This window comes from Arachis duranensis, chromosome 5 (genome assembly GCF_000817695.3).
Source record: "Arachis duranensis cultivar V14167 chromosome 5, aradu.V14167.gnm2.J7QH, whole genome shotgun sequence".
Taxonomy (NCBI): domain Eukaryota; kingdom Viridiplantae; phylum Streptophyta; class Magnoliopsida; order Fabales; family Fabaceae; genus Arachis; species Arachis duranensis.
The window spans coordinates 9,935,384-9,951,893 of NC_029776.3; the positions used below are offsets into that span (position 1 = coordinate 9,935,384).

Genomic DNA, 16,510 nt, shown 5'->3' on the forward strand with positions numbered 1-16,510 from the left:
AGTTAACAGTATTACATACACCAATTTCACACTCAAGTTCTAACCTAACTTGACATTGGCTACGCTAACTCCTAACTATTTACTCTTAGTGCTAACCCAACTAAGAAAGGGATACCAAACAGGTACAAGATACAAGACACTTAACCAACCTAAAGAAATCAAAAAATAACTCTAGGCTTTTCTCTCAAGTGTATCACTCAGCCTTTTTCCACTCATGGCTTTTACTTGAGCTTTCTCACAATGCCTTTTCTCACAAGAAATTACAGAAAGATATACTTAGAAAAGTACATTACAATCAACAAAACATAAAGGAGATTGACTTCATCAGCAGCCTCTTAGCTATGTGCAAACCAGATTCGCAAACCTCAGATGCAGTTCTTCAGTATTAGCTGAATGCTTCTTTGAAAGAAAGCATTATCCAAGTAGATGAACTTCTTAACAGAACACTGTTCTCTCTCTCTCTGGTTTTCTCTCCTTGTTTCTGAATGAGCAAGAAGTCTTCTTTTATTCTCCTTGCATGTTGCTGGAATTTTCTTCCAAGGTTAACACCTTGAGCCTTGAGCTTCACCAACCCACATATTCACTTTTCCTCTTTAATCCTCAGAGTAGAAACTTTGCTCCTGACTTCCTCATCTTGACCGAAAGTCATAAAACAGCAACCATAGAAATCTTCTCATGGTCAACTTGATCTTAGCCATTGAAAAACTACTTGGTCCCCAAGTATCACTTGTGACCGTAGATGTGAAGCAGAATAGGGTAGAGAACAACTTTCCCTTGAATGTCATTTTCGGATAGAGCAGAAAGTTGGGAAGAAGAGAAGAAGATCTGATGCATGCAAGATGAGATGGATTACCTTTAACCTAAGCTTGATTTGGTTTGGGTTTTCTGTTTTAGCTTTTGTGCTTCAAGCTTAGTTTCTCTTTCTTACTTCTTTGGTGATTTGCTTGGTGAAGAAGCTCTTTCACTCTCGTTCTCTTTCTTACTTTTCTGAAGCTGATTTGAGTTGGTCAGAGAGAAGAGATATGTTGCACATTTTGGAGGAGTGAAGAATTCAATCTTACAAGAGAAGCTTTGTGGGATGGATACGGGCTTGGATCGGTTTGGTTCATGTAACCCGTTTGGCCCATCTGATTTCTTTGGCTTCTATCTTTTGCTTTTTCTTGGGCTTTTGATTTTTGCTTTCAACCCAATCATCCTTGCTAATTGCTTTTTATTCCATTTGGGCTATTGAAATTTTGGCCTGCAACAATATACAATTAGTAAAAAGTAAATACAATTAATCAACACTAATTATTTATTTTGCCCAAAAATAATGTTTGTCATAACTAATTAATTTAGTTAATTTCTTAACTCAACAAAATCTAATCAACGGTCCAGATTAATCATTCAGAACTTTCATTACAAATATCTATCATACCACAACTTTTTAAATACTTCTAGATTATTCGATACTACTCTTCATACTTCTATATATATCAAGACTCTTCTAGAATACTTTATGACTTTTTGGAGTCATCTAGAACTTTCTAAGGTATTTCGGGACCTTCTAGGACATTCTAGAACGTTTCGAAACCATCTAGAGCATTCTCAAACACTCCAGATAACTATACAAACACCGTTAAATCTAACCTTCTAAAATTTTTCGTGACATTCTCCTCCACCTAATGACAGATGTCCTTGTCGCGTTCTGTTCATGATAGTGCTCTATGTATTCTTGGAATGGTCACAGATCTTCACGAGCTTCCCAACTAGCTTCGATTATCGGGAGTCCTTTCCACTTGATCAAGTATTGGATACTTGGTGATACTCCTCTTCATTGCACAACGTGATTAGCTAAGATCTCTTCGATTTCTTTATCAAAGGATCTAATCACCACAAACGAAGCACGACTCGAGTCACCTCTACTCGGTTCATATTGGTCTTCATAATATGGTTTAAGCATACTCATATGGAAGACTGGGTGGATCTTCATAGAGGGAGGGAGTTGTACTTTGTAAGCAACCTTCCACATCTAATGGTCTCAAATGGCTCTTCGTATTTGCGGATTAAACCCTTATGAACCTTGTGAAAGGCTTTGAATTGTTGTGGAAGAAGTTTAATCGTTACTTATCTCCCACTTGATAGCTTGTATGCCTCCTCTTCTTATCTGTTCATTTCTTCATCTTTTTTGCAGCTTTGTCTAGATAAGAACGAGTGACATATGCTTGTTTTTTCCATGACTTAATCATATGATAAGCTCCAGATCTCTTTCCTGAGTAAGAGGAAGAAAGAGAGTGTAGTGTAAGTGGATGTTGTCTGGTCACAATCTCGATGGACTCTTCCCTGTGGACCCACTCTTTTGCAGATTGTATGAAACTGAGCAATGTCTAGGAGTTTTGTCCAATTCTTCTGATTAGCGCTTACAAAATGCCCCAAGTAACACTCGAGTAAGGTATTCACTCTCTCAATCTACCCATTGGTTTGAGGATGGAAGCTTATTGAGAAATGAAGCGTGGATCTTGATCACTAATGATACTCTTAGGTAATCTCCAGTATTTCACGACATTCTTGAAGAATAGTTGTGATGCTTCCTTTGCAGTGCAGGCAGTAGGGGCGGGTACAAAGGTAGCATACTTCAAAAATTGATCCACTACTACAAGAATAGATCTAAACCCCTCAAACTTTAGTAAGGCAGAGATGAAATTTAAAGACACACTTTTTCACGGTTGCTCTGGCAACTGCAGAGGTTCCAACAATCCACTTAGTGTTTTGTTTTCAATCTTATCTTGTTGGCACAGAAGTCTAATCTTCACATAACTCTCTACTTCATTCCTCATTTAAGGCCAATAATAGGAAGCTTCAATAAGTGCCAAGGTCCTTCGTTGGCCTTGATGACCAGCCCATTTGGTGTCATGGCATTCCTTCACTAGCTTTCTTCTTATATTTTTCCACTTAGGGACATATAGTCTTCTCCCTTTGGTGTAGAGAAGGTCGTCTTCTAGTCAAAATCGTTTGGTCTTACCTTCTCTAGGCAATTCCACCAATTTCTTGACTAATGGATCATGATGGAACCCTTCCTTGATGGTATGCAAAATATCTCCTTCGACCATGAAAATGACTGCCAACTCAGCCTTGCGACTCAGTGCATCTACTACCAAATTAGTATTGCCAATCTTGTATTCAAATTCGAAATCAAACTCAGCTAAGAAATCTTGCCACCTAACTTGTTTGGGGCTTAAATTCTTCTGACTTTGGAAGTATCTTGTAGCCACATTGTCTGTCTTGACGATGAAGTGTGAACCAAGCAAGTAGTGACGTCAAGTTCTCAGACAATGTACCACAGCGGTCATCTCTTTCTCTTGGACAATGTATCGTCTCTCTATATCATTCAACTTGCAACTCTCAAAAGCAATAGGATGTTCTTTTTGCGTTAGAACCCCTCCAATAGCGTAGTCAGAAGTATCAGTGTGGACTTCAAACACATTTGAGTAATCGGGCAATGCTAGTACTGGTATTTCTGTGATGGCAGCCTTCAACTCATCAAAAGCCTTTTGGCACTCCTTTAACCATTCCCAAGAGTGATTCTTCTTGAGAAGATTAGTTAAAGATGCAGCCTTGGCAGAGTATTCATTGATAAACCTCCGATAGTAATCAGCCAACTCAAGAAATGACCTCAATTCAGATATCTTGTTTGGCGGCTCCCACTCTTTTATAGCCTTCACCTTGTTAAGTACTCGATAGATGCATAGTCTCAACGAACCATCATGCTTCTTTTGGAACAAGACTGGTGCGCCATAATGTGCATTTGATGGATGGATGAATCCAGCATTTAGCAAATCCTTGAGTTGCTTCTTTAACTCTTCAAGTTCTGGGGGTGCCATCCTATAAGGTGCCGAGACAGGCGACTTTACTCCTGACTCCAATTCAATCTTGTGGTTCACCTTCTTCCTAAATGGTAGTTGTTTTGGCAACTCGTGAAACATCACATCCTTATTTTCTTCAAGGACTTCCTTGATTTCGGAGGGAATGTCTTCTCTTTCAGATGTTGACTCCTCTTGTAATAGAGTCAAATATATAATCTCTCCATTTTTGACCTTTTCTTGAGTTGCATAGCAGAAAGCATCGGTAGTCCTCCAGCTTTAGAGACTGTAGGGACCATGCATAGAGACTTTTTCTCCATGACGCATACTATGTCGTAGTATGACATAGGTATTATATTTGCCTTCCTTTGTAAATCGAGTCCGATGACTATTTTGAAATCGTCTATGGGTGCTATTGAAAAATCTACAAGGCCCTTCTAAGAACCAAGAGTCATCTCAGCCTCTTTTTGCTACTCTTTTAAGGGGTTCATCGTTGGTATTCACAGGTTTGAACCGGCCATTCTTTTCGGTAATTTTCAACCTAAGCCTCTTTGCTTCATCAAACATGATGAAATTGTGTGTAATACCAATGTCGATCATAGTCATGACAGATTTTTTATTGATAATGGTTTTGACATACATCAAGCCTTTTTTTTCTGCAGTGCTCGCCTTTTTGTCCTTCATAGCATTCATGAGTTGGATAGATCTAACACACTCATTTACTTGAGATTGAACCTCTCGTTCCTCGGCGATAGATGTCAGAGTCCCTAGCTTGGAACAGTCCTTCATTTGGCGTGGTCCCTTGCACACGAAACATCCTCTTTTCGGCACGAAAGTCTTCTTCTTTTTCTCGTATTCTTTTTTTGAAGAGTATTTTCCTTCCGTCTTGGTTGAAAAACTCTTCCCCTTGTCTTCCCCACTTTAGTAGAACTAGGTTTGGAGGAAGACTTGGGTTTAGAGTCTCCCCTATGATACTCAGTGAGTGATTTGGCCACTACGATGACTTCATTGACATCCTTAAAATTCCTTCTTTGTAGTTCTTGCTTTGTCCAAGGTTGGAGTCCATCAATGAAGAGGAACAATGCATCCTCTAATGCTAAGTTGGGATTTTGAAGCGTAAGAGTAGTGAATTTTCTTACGTAGTCGCTAATCATACTCTTGTGCTTCAACTCCTCAACTTCTTCCTTGGTTCATAGACCACATTCTTAGGGAAGAATTGTCTTTTCAACTCCCTTTTAAAATCTTCCCATGTGACTATATTGCAAGTACATTTTTCCATATCTGCGCACATTCTCCTCCACCACAAAGTAGCATTATCAAAAAGGTAGAGAGTGATAGTGCGTACCTTTAATGCTTCTTCGACCACCCATTGGCATTCAAAGTACCTCTCCATTTGCTATAGGAAGTTCTCCTCCTCTCGAGTATCCCTCACGCCCTTAAACTCCTATGGCTTTGGGAGATTAATCTTTGTCGTCTCCCTTACAATAGTTGGTCGAGATTTTGCCTCCTCGAACCAAACTCAAATTCCTTAAATAGCTTCAAGGAATTCTCAAGCTTCTCTTCGATTTTGAACATGCTTTTTTTGAAAGCATCTAGTTCTCCTAATAAGTGAGTCTCGAGGGTCTCCTTGTCATGTTCTATCCTTTAGAAGCGCTTATCCATAGAGGATAGAACATTCTCTAACATAAAAAGTCTCTCTTCTAAGAAGTTAGAGTCCTTACCTCTAGACTCATTTGAAGAACGGGCCTTCTTGCCTCTCCATTGAGAAGGAATAACATCTCTTCCCCTTTGAGACTCAACATGCTCCATGGTTACACTAGAAGTCATACACATAAACTACTTGTGTTTCCTCTCGAACCTTACTCTGATATCAAATTGTCACGGCTTTGGACACACTCCAACGCTACAGCACTCGGACTCAGCCTAACTCCTCAATATTTAGCAAGAAAGCTAAAAACACAAGAGAACACAAGCGAAAGGAAGTTTTGGTGAAAAGAACACTTTATTACTCAAGTGTTTGTTACAAATGACTCATACACTTGAACTTAATTCTCACCTCCTATTTATAGCCATCCACCTCCTTAATAGATGGTTAAAATTAAATTTAATCAACAGTCCAGATTAATCATCCAGAGCTTTCATTACAGATATCTATCATACCACAACTTTTTAGATACTTCTAGATTATTTCATACTACTCTTTATACTACTATATATATCAAGACTCTTCTAAAATACTTTAAGACTATGACCTTCTAAAATTTTCTAAAACTTTCTAAAATATTTCGAGATCTTTTAGAACATTTTAAAAAATTCTGTAACTATTTAGAACATTCTCAAACACTTTAAAAAAGTATACAAATACCATTAAATATAATTTTTTAAAATTTACCGTGAGAACTGAGACTCATTTATACGAAAGAATAAATAAATATGCCCGAAGTTAATATACGTCAAACAGAGATAAGAAAAAGTTATATGCCTACGGTGACAGCGTGCGTATTTCGTTTCCCATGCTTGGTTTTGTTCTACATACATACTATGAAAATTTAGTTTTTCATGTTAACGAAAAAGATATACACATTTCGCAATTTAATTTTTTAGAATCTTATTTATTAGACCTCAACATAAATCAATTCATCGCATAACTATGCGAATTACAAACTACAATTTTGACTATATTTGGTTCAAATAATCTAGAAGGCAACGAGCTCGTTCGCTATCAAAGGCCTGGTATCATGCTACACTCCCGAGGCCTGGTTTCTTACTCCATAGCATGAAGAGAACACGTACATTTCTGAGACATCCACTAAACTTGGCTTACAAAATGCATCTAGGTAACAAATATTTTAATGAATTGTTCCACCACTTTATAATCTACGATTTCTTTGAACAACTGAGAATCCAAGGTGCAGTCTGGGCGCCCATAAACAGCAGCTTGGACACCGGCCACAAGTTTGGCTATCTCGCGCCCAGAAAATCCCTCTGTTTTCTTGGCAGCCTCTCTTAGCACATCCTCGGATAAATCTTTTACCGTAATCTTCTGGGTCTGCTTTAGCAACACGCCTTTCTTGGAGCCATTATTGTCAGTACATATATATTTGTTCAAATAGAGCTTCAATAATTTTAGACGTTCCTCCTCTCCAGGGAGGGGGAATTCAATCACTTCGTCGATGCGATCAGTGACTGCACTATCAAGATCACCGGGTCTGTTGGTGGCAAGGACAAGTACAATGTCTCTAGACTGATCACCAGTTCTGAAAAGCAATGCGTTTAGTGCACTTCGTTGAGCTTCACTCATGTGGGTGCTGTTACGCCTGCATTCAATCAAAATAATAGTCGTTAAATAATTACTGCAGTATAATTATCATCCAACTCACATCATCAATTGTATAAATGCACAAAAAATATTCAACTCGGACTGCCATAATTTAATATTTAGTTATTTAAATTTATCACGTATTAGATTAACTACATGCAACCAAACAAGTTAGACTACCCTGTTACATTGCGATACAGCTATAATCATCAAACTGCATTTTAACCTCTCCAAAACTTACTCGCACAGGAAAGCATCGGCCTCGTCAATGAAAAGCAATAAACCTTTTCTTGATTTCTTGGCCCAATCAAATATCTCATGAATTTTGGTAACAGCCTGTGGGCCCAAAGGTGCAACATCTCCTCCAGTCATCATAGCATAATCCAAACCCTTCACAGAAAAATTGAAGTTGTCAACAGTAGTTACAAGACACATACTAAAAGATATATGCAAATAAAGTACTTACAAAGAACCTTGACATGTATGTCCAACAATAACGGCAACAAAACCTTATCCCACTAGGTGGGGGTTGGCTAAATTGAGTCCTATCATATATTATGTCTATAATGAGAAATTTCACACACAGATCTCTTTTGACCACCTTGTGCTTGGAATGTAATATCCACGAAAAAAATAAATAAATAAAATACAAAGTTATGGAAAACGCTACCAAGAGAAGACAAATTCACAAACAGTGCAACTATAAAACCGAATTTGCAATTATCAACAGAGTTGTCCATTCATACACATCTGAACACAGAATGCTAATTCATAAATCATGTCAGATTCTCACAAGAAAGAAGTAAACAGATAAAATAATACATATATGGTTGACACAAAAATAACTAAACCGCGTACCGATTTCCTAGCTATTTCCCTTGCAACCATGGTTTTACCAGTCCCAGGAGGCCCGTAGAAAAGCATGTTGCGGAATGGTGCCTGATGAGCCTTGGTATTTGATGTTGCCCGTGCAAGATGCTCTATTCTTTTCTGCAATGATGGATGGAGGATTACATTTCCAAGACCACCATTTTGACTCTCAACAGGCTTTTCTGCCCTGGCCATAGTACTATAATTGAAAACTCTATTTTTGGCTTGAGATATGATTCTTGAGCCTGGAAACTTTGCCATGGATGATTCCCGGATCAATGATGGCTGCCCCAAAATCCGATTTATATAGCCCCATGTAACTTTAGCACCTTCTCTGTAAACAAAGAAATCCCAATGAAATATAATCAGATGTCATTTTCAACATATTCCTGTATTCTGATAAATATAAGCATGTGTCAGTGTGCCACAAATAACCGAAGTCGGAACAAAAATCAAGTGCAAAAATAAAAAGAACATAGTACCTAGTTGTATATACTCCTGCAGCTAATGCAGTAGCTCCCCCAACAGTCATAACCAATTTGTCCCTATCAGTCAATAAGGCCCTTAAACCACCTGCACTTTGCAAGTAGATCAACAGTGGTTATAGCACCAATTTTTTGTTTCTTAATCTGATATAATTCCCAAAAGGTTTGTTAACAGTTGCATACCTTCAATATGACCAAAGGTTGTGTTGATCGCAGCAAGCCATTTATCTCTTTCACCCTGCATCCGTTCCATAAGCATTCTCCTTTTATGATCCTCAGTCAATTTTGCTTCATGCGCTCGACCTTCAGCCTCTGCCATTGCTTTAACTCTAATAGTTTCTCTTTCTATCTCAGCACGCTCTCTCTCAGTCTGACGCTGCTGAGATTGAATCTGTTCTTCAGTAGCACGTCTTGCCTGCTCCTTTCTTACAGAAGAATCCTCTTGCATCTTAACCAATTCAACATTGTGTCGCCTTTGAGCTTCATGATCTGTCTGTGAAAGGGAACATGTCAATAACTCTTTAACGCAGGAGATTTCAATTTAACAGAATTTCACAGATGGAGAAGCTATGGCCTTTGGGAATATTCACTGATAGTGGGAACACGCTACAGAAATTTCTGCATCATTCCTATTAGTATTGTTTTGATCACCAAGATAGGGAGGGTGATACATTCAGAACTTGTCAAAGCTAATCACTAACCAAGGTCATATGTTTCTTTAGTTGATGTTAATTCCAGAACAGTATGTTCACATTAGGGAAAAACTATATTGTGCCTTGAGCAAAAGAGGGGAGAAATTGGAAGGTGACATGATTCTGCAGTCTGCACATATCTTCTAATCATCTATACCATTTCCAAAGCTATTATACATTTATCATGTGGTATAAAATATATTTAAATGTTACTCCCTCCATTTTCTATTAACTGTCCATTTATAAAATTTTATAAACTACTTGCGTGAATAATTAAAACTAGGTACTTAATAAGAAAAAACGGATTAGTTTTCAATGCATTATAAATTTACATTATATGAAATAGTATATTGTTGTCATTTATTAAGCCCGCACCTGCATTCTTTTCCTTGCCAATTCATCTTCATATCGCAGCACCTGGGCCTGTTTCTGAGCTTGCTCTTGCATTAGATTTCGCTGTTCTTCAGCCATTTTCTGCTGCCTTTCCTGTAATGAAAATTTGTTCACACACCAAGACAAGATTGAATAAGTTCAAAATAAACTTTCTCATTTTGCTTAAAAAGATGTAGGTAAAATTATATTAGTGGCTAAACAATAAAATAACAGAATGACAATGAGACTAACACAAACAAATTCTTACAGCTGAATCAAAGAGTAACGATGATAAGAATGAATATGAGCCAACTATTAAACTCATCTTAAAAATAAAAGATATCAAAACTTTGCTATGATAAATCAGTGATATCACTCACAATATCTCCTTGGGATTGAATAAGTTCAAAATAAACTTTCTCAGCATCTAACTCAGCAAGGCGAGTTTGTTCCTGCTTTCGCATTAAGTCAAACACCTGCAAAACAACCCCGAAATATATTAGCAAACTACAATCTATGCCATCAAAGTTTACCGAATCATCAACCTGTGAACAAAATATGGACAAGCTCCATATCTTTATTGACTATCACTTTTATTTTGACTTTTTTCTTTCATGCATTTCCAAGGCAGAATTACAACACATGAAAGCCTTACTAAAAGAAGACCACATGAAAAGAAGAAATAAGCAAAAAAACTTTCGTTCTATTCCTACCGTTCCCATGCAAAATGAAGCTACAACGCAGATTGAATTCAGAAACTAAAACAAAAAACAAAAAAAGTAAATAACCTGTTTAGAGTAGGGAGAACTATTGATTTCACGGAGGGCTTTGGCTCCTCTTTCCAACGATTCCGGGTCGAAGCCGGACTTGTTAGGTTCATCGGGGGGAGGCTGCTCCATCTTAGAATCGGAAGCAGGGTCGGACGGCGAAGGGGAATTGGAAGGTGAAGAAGAGAAGAACGGGAAGCGAAAAGAAGAATCGGCGTGGGCGGCGCGATCGGAAAGCGAGGACATGGAAGCCACCGCGGCTGCCACCGCGGCGCAAGTGGTTAACCTAGCAGCTGCCATGGCTTCAGAATGCGCCTTGGAAATGGATCATCTACGAGCCCTGTCCACTGCGTGGCGTTAGCTTAAACCCCTATTGCTAGGGTTTAAACGGAAATGGGAAATAGAAGGTTTGGTGGCGTGGTTAGCAATTTAAACTCTTGAAACGACTGTCGTTTTACCCAAACCTCTTATTGTTTATTTATTTATTATTTATTATTTATATTTATAGTTATTTTTGTTTTGGATATTCTTTGTTTTTTGTTTTTGGTCATTGGGTATTCTTGTTCTGAAAGATGGAAACAGATCAAACTAGAAACTACTAGCGACTTGAAGGGTGGCCCAGGCAATGTGGCGGTAGAAATGGGCCTCTTGCCGGTTGGCTGTGGCCTTGTTCCTTGCAGGAAAACCACATATTTTGAATTTTTCTAATTTTAAATATGAGGAATATATTGTCACGATAAATTTTAGAAGGTTAGATTTAACAATATTTGTATAATTTTTTGGAGTTTTTGAGAATACTCTAGATAGTTTCGGAATGTTCTAGAATATTCTAGAAGGTTCCGGAATACTCTAGAAGGTTCCGGGATACTCTAGAAGGTTCCAGAAGACTCTAGAAGGTTATAGAGTATTCTAAAAGAGTATGGATGTATATAGGAGTATGAAGAGTTGTATGGAATAATCTATAAATATTTAGAAAGTTGTAGTAGGATAGATATTTATAATGAAGGTTATAGATAATTAATCTGGACCGTTGATTTGATTTAATTCTAACCATCCATTAAGGGAGTGGATGGCTATAAATAGGAGGTGAGAGTTAGTGTGAATTATGTGTGAATCATTTGTAACTAACACTTGAATAATAAAGTGTTCTTTCCACCAAAACTTCCTTTCTCTTGTGTTCTCTTGTGTTCTTAGCTTTCTTGCTAAGTATTGAGGGTTAGGCTGACTTAGTCTTAGCTCAAGAGGTTGAGTAAGTTCGAGTGCCGATACGGTAGCGTTAGAGTGTGTCTAGGGCCGTGACAATTTGGCATCAGAGCAAGGTTCGAGAGGGAGCACAAGTGATTTGTGGGTATGCCTTCTAGTGTAACCATGGAGCATGTTGAGTCTCAAAGGGGAAGGAATGTTATTCCTTCTCAATGGAGAGGCAAGAAGGCCCGTTGTTTAAGTGAGCATAGAGGTAAGAACTTTAACTTCTTAGAACAGAGAGTTTCTATGTTGGAGAATATTTTATCCTCTATGGATGAGCGCATCTAAAGGATAAAACATGACAAAGATACCCTCGAGGCTCACGTGTTAGGAGAACTAGATGCTTTCAAAGAAAGCATGCTCCAAATCGAAGAGAAATTTGAGAATTCCTTGAAACTATTTGAGGAAGTCGAGTTTGGTTCAATGAGGTAAAATCTTGACCAACCATTATAAGGGAGACGACAAAGATTGATCTCCCCAAGTCAAAGGAGTTCAAGGGCGTGAGGGACGCTCAAGAGGTGGAGAACTTCCTATGGCAAATGGAGAGGTACTTTGAAGGCCAAGGGGTGGTCGAAGAAGCAATAAAGGTACGCACTGCAGCTCTCTACTTTTCTGATAATGCTATTTTATGGTGGAGGAGAAAATGCGTAGATATGGAGAAGGGTACTTGCAATATAGACACATGGGAAGATTTCAAAAGGGAATTGAAAAGACAATTCTTCCCTGAGAATGTGGTTTATGAAGCAAGGAAGAAGTTGAGGGAGTTGAAGCACAATAATACAATTAGTGACTACGTAAAGGAGTTCATTACTCTCACGCTTCAAATCCCCAACTTAGCATCAGAGGATGCATTGTTCTTTTTCATTGATGGACTCCAACCTTGGGCAAAACAAGAACTATAAAGAAGGAATGTTAAAGATGTCGATGAGGCCATCGTGGTAGCCGAATCACTCACTGAGTATCATAGGGGAGACTCTAAACCCAAGTCTTCCTCCAAGCCTAGTTCTACTAAAGGTGGGGGAGACAAGGGGAAGAGTTTCTCAACCAAGAAGGAAGGAAAATACTCTTCAAAAAAAGAGTACGAGGAAAAGAAGAAGGCTTTCGTGCCCAAAGGAGGATGCTTCGTGTGCAAGGGACCACACCAAATGAAGGACTATCCCAAGCTAGGGACTTTGGCATCTACCGCCGATGAATGAGAGGCCCAAACTCAAGTAAATGAGTGTGTTGGATCTATCCAACTCATGAATGCTGTGAAGGGCAAAGAGGCAAGCACCGCAGAAAAGAAAGACTTGATGTATGTCAAGGCCTTTATCAATGAAAAACTCGTCATGGCTATGATCGACACTGGTGCTACACACAACTTCATCACGCCTGATGAAGTAAAGAGACTTGGGTTGAAGATCACCGAAAAGAATGGCTGGTTCAAATCCGTGAATACTCAGGGTAAACCCCTTAAGGGAGTAGCGAAAGGGGTCGAGATGACTCTTGGTTCTTGGAAGGGTCTTGTGGATTTCTCAGTAGCACCCATGGACAATTTCAAAATAGTCATTGGGCTTGATTTGCAAAGGAAGGCAAATATAATACCTATGTCATACTATGACATAGTATGCGTCATGGAGAAAGGGTATCCATGCATGGTCCCTACAGTCTCTAAAGCTGGAGGACCACCGATGCTCTCTGCTATGCAACTCAAGAAAGGGTTTAAGAAATGAGAGATTACATATTTGACTCTATTACAAGAGGAGTCAACATCTGAAAGAGAAGACGTTTCTCCTGAAATCAAGGAAGTCCTTGAAGAAAATAAGGATGTGATGCCTCCCGAGTTGCCAAAACAACTACCACCTAGGAGGAAGGTGGACCACAAGATTGAATTGGAGTCAGGAGCAAAGCCGTCTACCTCAACACCTTATAGGATGGCACCGCCAGAACTTGAGGAGTTAAAGAAGCAACTCAAGGATTTACTAGATGTTGGGTTCATCCGTCCATTGAAGGCACCTTATGGTGCACCAGTCTTATTCCAAAAGAAGCATGATGGTTCGTTGAGACTATACATCGACTATCGAGCACTTAAAAAGGTAACTATCAAGAACAAATACCCTATTCCTTTGATAGTTACGGTAAATTTTAGAAGGTTAGATTTAACAGTGTTTGTATAATTTTATGGAGTGTTTGAGAATGCTCTAGATGGTTCCAGAATGTTTTAGAATGTCCTAAAAGGTTCCGGAATACTCTAGAAGGTTCTAGAAGACTTTGGAAGGTCATAGAGTATTCTAGAAGAGTGTGGATGTATATAGGAGTATGAAGAGTAGTATGGAATAATCTAGAAGTATTTAGAAAGTTGTAGTAGGATAGATATTTGTAATGAAGGTTCTAGATAATTAATCTGGACTGTTGATTAGATTTAATCCTAACCATCCATTAAGGAGGTGGATGGCTATAAATAGGAGGTGAGAGTTAGTGTGAATTATGTGTGAATCATTTGTAACCAACACTTGAGTAATAAAGTGTTCTTTCCACCAAAACTTCCTTTCTCTTGTGTTCTCTTGTATTTTTAGTTTTTTTTGTTAAGTATTGAGGGTTAGGCTGACTTGGTCTTAACTTAAGGGATTGAGTAAGTTCGAGTGCCGACACGGTAGCGTTAGAGTGTGTCCAAAGCCGTGACAATATATCTTAATATTAATTAACCATTAACCAACAAAGTCTCAACCTATAATCTTTATTTTAACATATAACAAATTTTGTGTGGTTTTCATATCTAACTTAGTCGAACATCTAGTTAAAAATCACCTACACACTTGACATTAATTATTTTTAAGGGAAAAATGAATTATAAAAAATAAAAGAAATTACAAAAAAATGAAAATATTCCTTAAATAAAAAAAATTAAATCACTTTAACGACCTTCTCCTCAATGATAATCGTAGTTTGAACAAAAACATAAAAATAAAAGATAGATAATTCTTTTTTATGCCTTTCACAATTTTTTTACTACAGAAATTCATCACCATTTTTTGCAACAATCACTCATCTATTCACATAACCAACCATTTAATTTTCCATAAATGCACTAAGCATATACAAGTGAACTATCGCACTGTAAAAAAAAAAAAAGTTTCTTTTGGGTTTGATTCATCTCATGTCAGTAAGCTAAAGAATCGGTTTGTAGACTTTCTCACAAAATCTCTACCACTAAGAGTCGTTTTCTCCCAACATTGACAAGTTTAGATTGATAAATTTATGAAATCTAAACTAGAGAGAGAGTGTGACCTAGCTCATTTTTCACAAAATACAGTAGCTATAGTCATTAGTTAGTTTATGTCATAACTAATTCAGTTAATTAGCTCTAAATTATATTATGTTATTTGTTAGAAGAAATAGTTAGAAGTTTCCTTATGTGCTTTGAATATGACACTAATTAGCAAGCACATAATCCATTTTAAGTAATAAAATGATTAGTAAAGTATCATTCTCATGAAAAATTGTCAAGTACTGAATTTGTTTTTTTAATTATTATTTGGATTGATAAGTTTTAATTATATTACTGATTTGATTGCGTGGTATAGAATGCGGTAAAAATATAAATAGTAAAAAAACAATTGATAAAAAACTTTTTTGTATGTAATAAATTATAATAATTAGGATATTTTTTTTTGTTGTCCACAGTATTTTCCAACCTGACACTGACCAATTGCTCCATTTAAAGATTTGTCATTGGCCAATGAGTTGCTGCATATATAAGGCGGGATTCGAACTCCCCAATACTTACTTAAGCGAATGAGTAAGTTGACCATTCAACCAACTCAAATTGGTTTATTACTAGGACATTTAATTTCACCACGACCACATTATGGACTCTTGAATAGGTTAAATTTAATGCTATTCATTTTTTTTATGAAGTAAGGGATCAGAGATCGCAAATACAATGAAAAAAATAAGGAAAAAACTAAGAACCCCTAAAACGGAAAAGACCAATACAGTCCATATCAAGAGTCAATCTAATATCAAGAGGGGGAGCTTCAAAAAAGTGAAGACCAAGGGGAAGATTTTGTCCTTTCTCGACAAGAATGTCCGTAACATAATTTGCCTCCCCAATAGTATGAGACCAACCAGAAAGGGATAGACGAGCAGCATGAATGTTGATATCCACTAGAATTGACACACAGGTGTAAGACCCAAAATCTTTAAAAAGTCTTCTTATGATTAAGTCTCAAATTATATAGTTATTTATAACCTTAATTTCAAAAATTATTTTATTAAAGATAATTAAGGCAAGTTTTGCAGAAATTATTTTTGTTATGAAAAAGGTGTTAGTGTTTTTGCAGGTTATGGGGGAATGGGGTCATTTACCGGAGGATGGAGGGAGCATCCACCACGCAGGGAGCGTGCTGCGCTCGCTCATCAGCCGCGTGTCAGACGCCAAGCACTACGCAGGGGGCGTGGTGACATGGCAAGCATGCAGGAGGCCGAGCACCACGGGGGGGGAGGGCGTGCTGACTGCTGTCCATGCAGGGAACAGTCTTCCTCCCCAGGAAACAGCAAGCAAGCTGGCCTCACAACCTTCCCCTGCTTATATATACAAGCAGTAGAAGCAGTAGAAGTGTGTAGTGATAGATAGATTTCATCGGGTGTTAGGGAGAGTAGAAGAAAGAAGAGTGTTTCTCAGGGTGAAGAGTGTTTCTCAGGGTGATTTTGGGTTTAACATAGAGGGGAAGAAGGTTGCTGTAGAAAAAAGAGAAAGGTTGGAAAATAAGAAAAAAAATGGTTTGGTTTTATTTGAAGAAATGGTTCGTAATTATGGTGCTCCGGAGGAACATATTATAAATTATTTGGATCATCCAGTTTATGTAAGTTGGTAATTTATAATTTTATTATGTGTTAAATTTCTTTTTTTTTTGTTATTTAACATATTATTTTAGAATTC

The 16,510-nt window shown here is 37.8% G+C and overlaps 1 protein-coding gene across 1 annotated transcript; it reads right to left on the reverse strand.

Moving 5' to 3' along the window:
- Positions 1-6,672: 6,672 nt before the first annotated feature.
- LOC107487945 (uncharacterized) lies at positions 6,673-10,737 on the reverse strand. Its single transcript, XM_016108639.3, has 8 exons — positions 10,366-10,737; positions 9,958-10,053; positions 9,581-9,691; positions 8,697-9,006; positions 8,511-8,601; positions 8,017-8,362; positions 7,400-7,548; positions 6,673-7,156 (listed from the first exon to the last, which is right to left on the reverse strand). The coding sequence occupies exons 1-8, from the start codon at positions 10,642-10,644 to the stop codon at positions 6,673-6,675; spliced, it is 1,866 nt and encodes a 621-aa protein (XP_015964125.1). The 5' UTR covers positions 10,645-10,737.
- Positions 10,738-16,510: the final 5,773 nt, after the last annotated feature.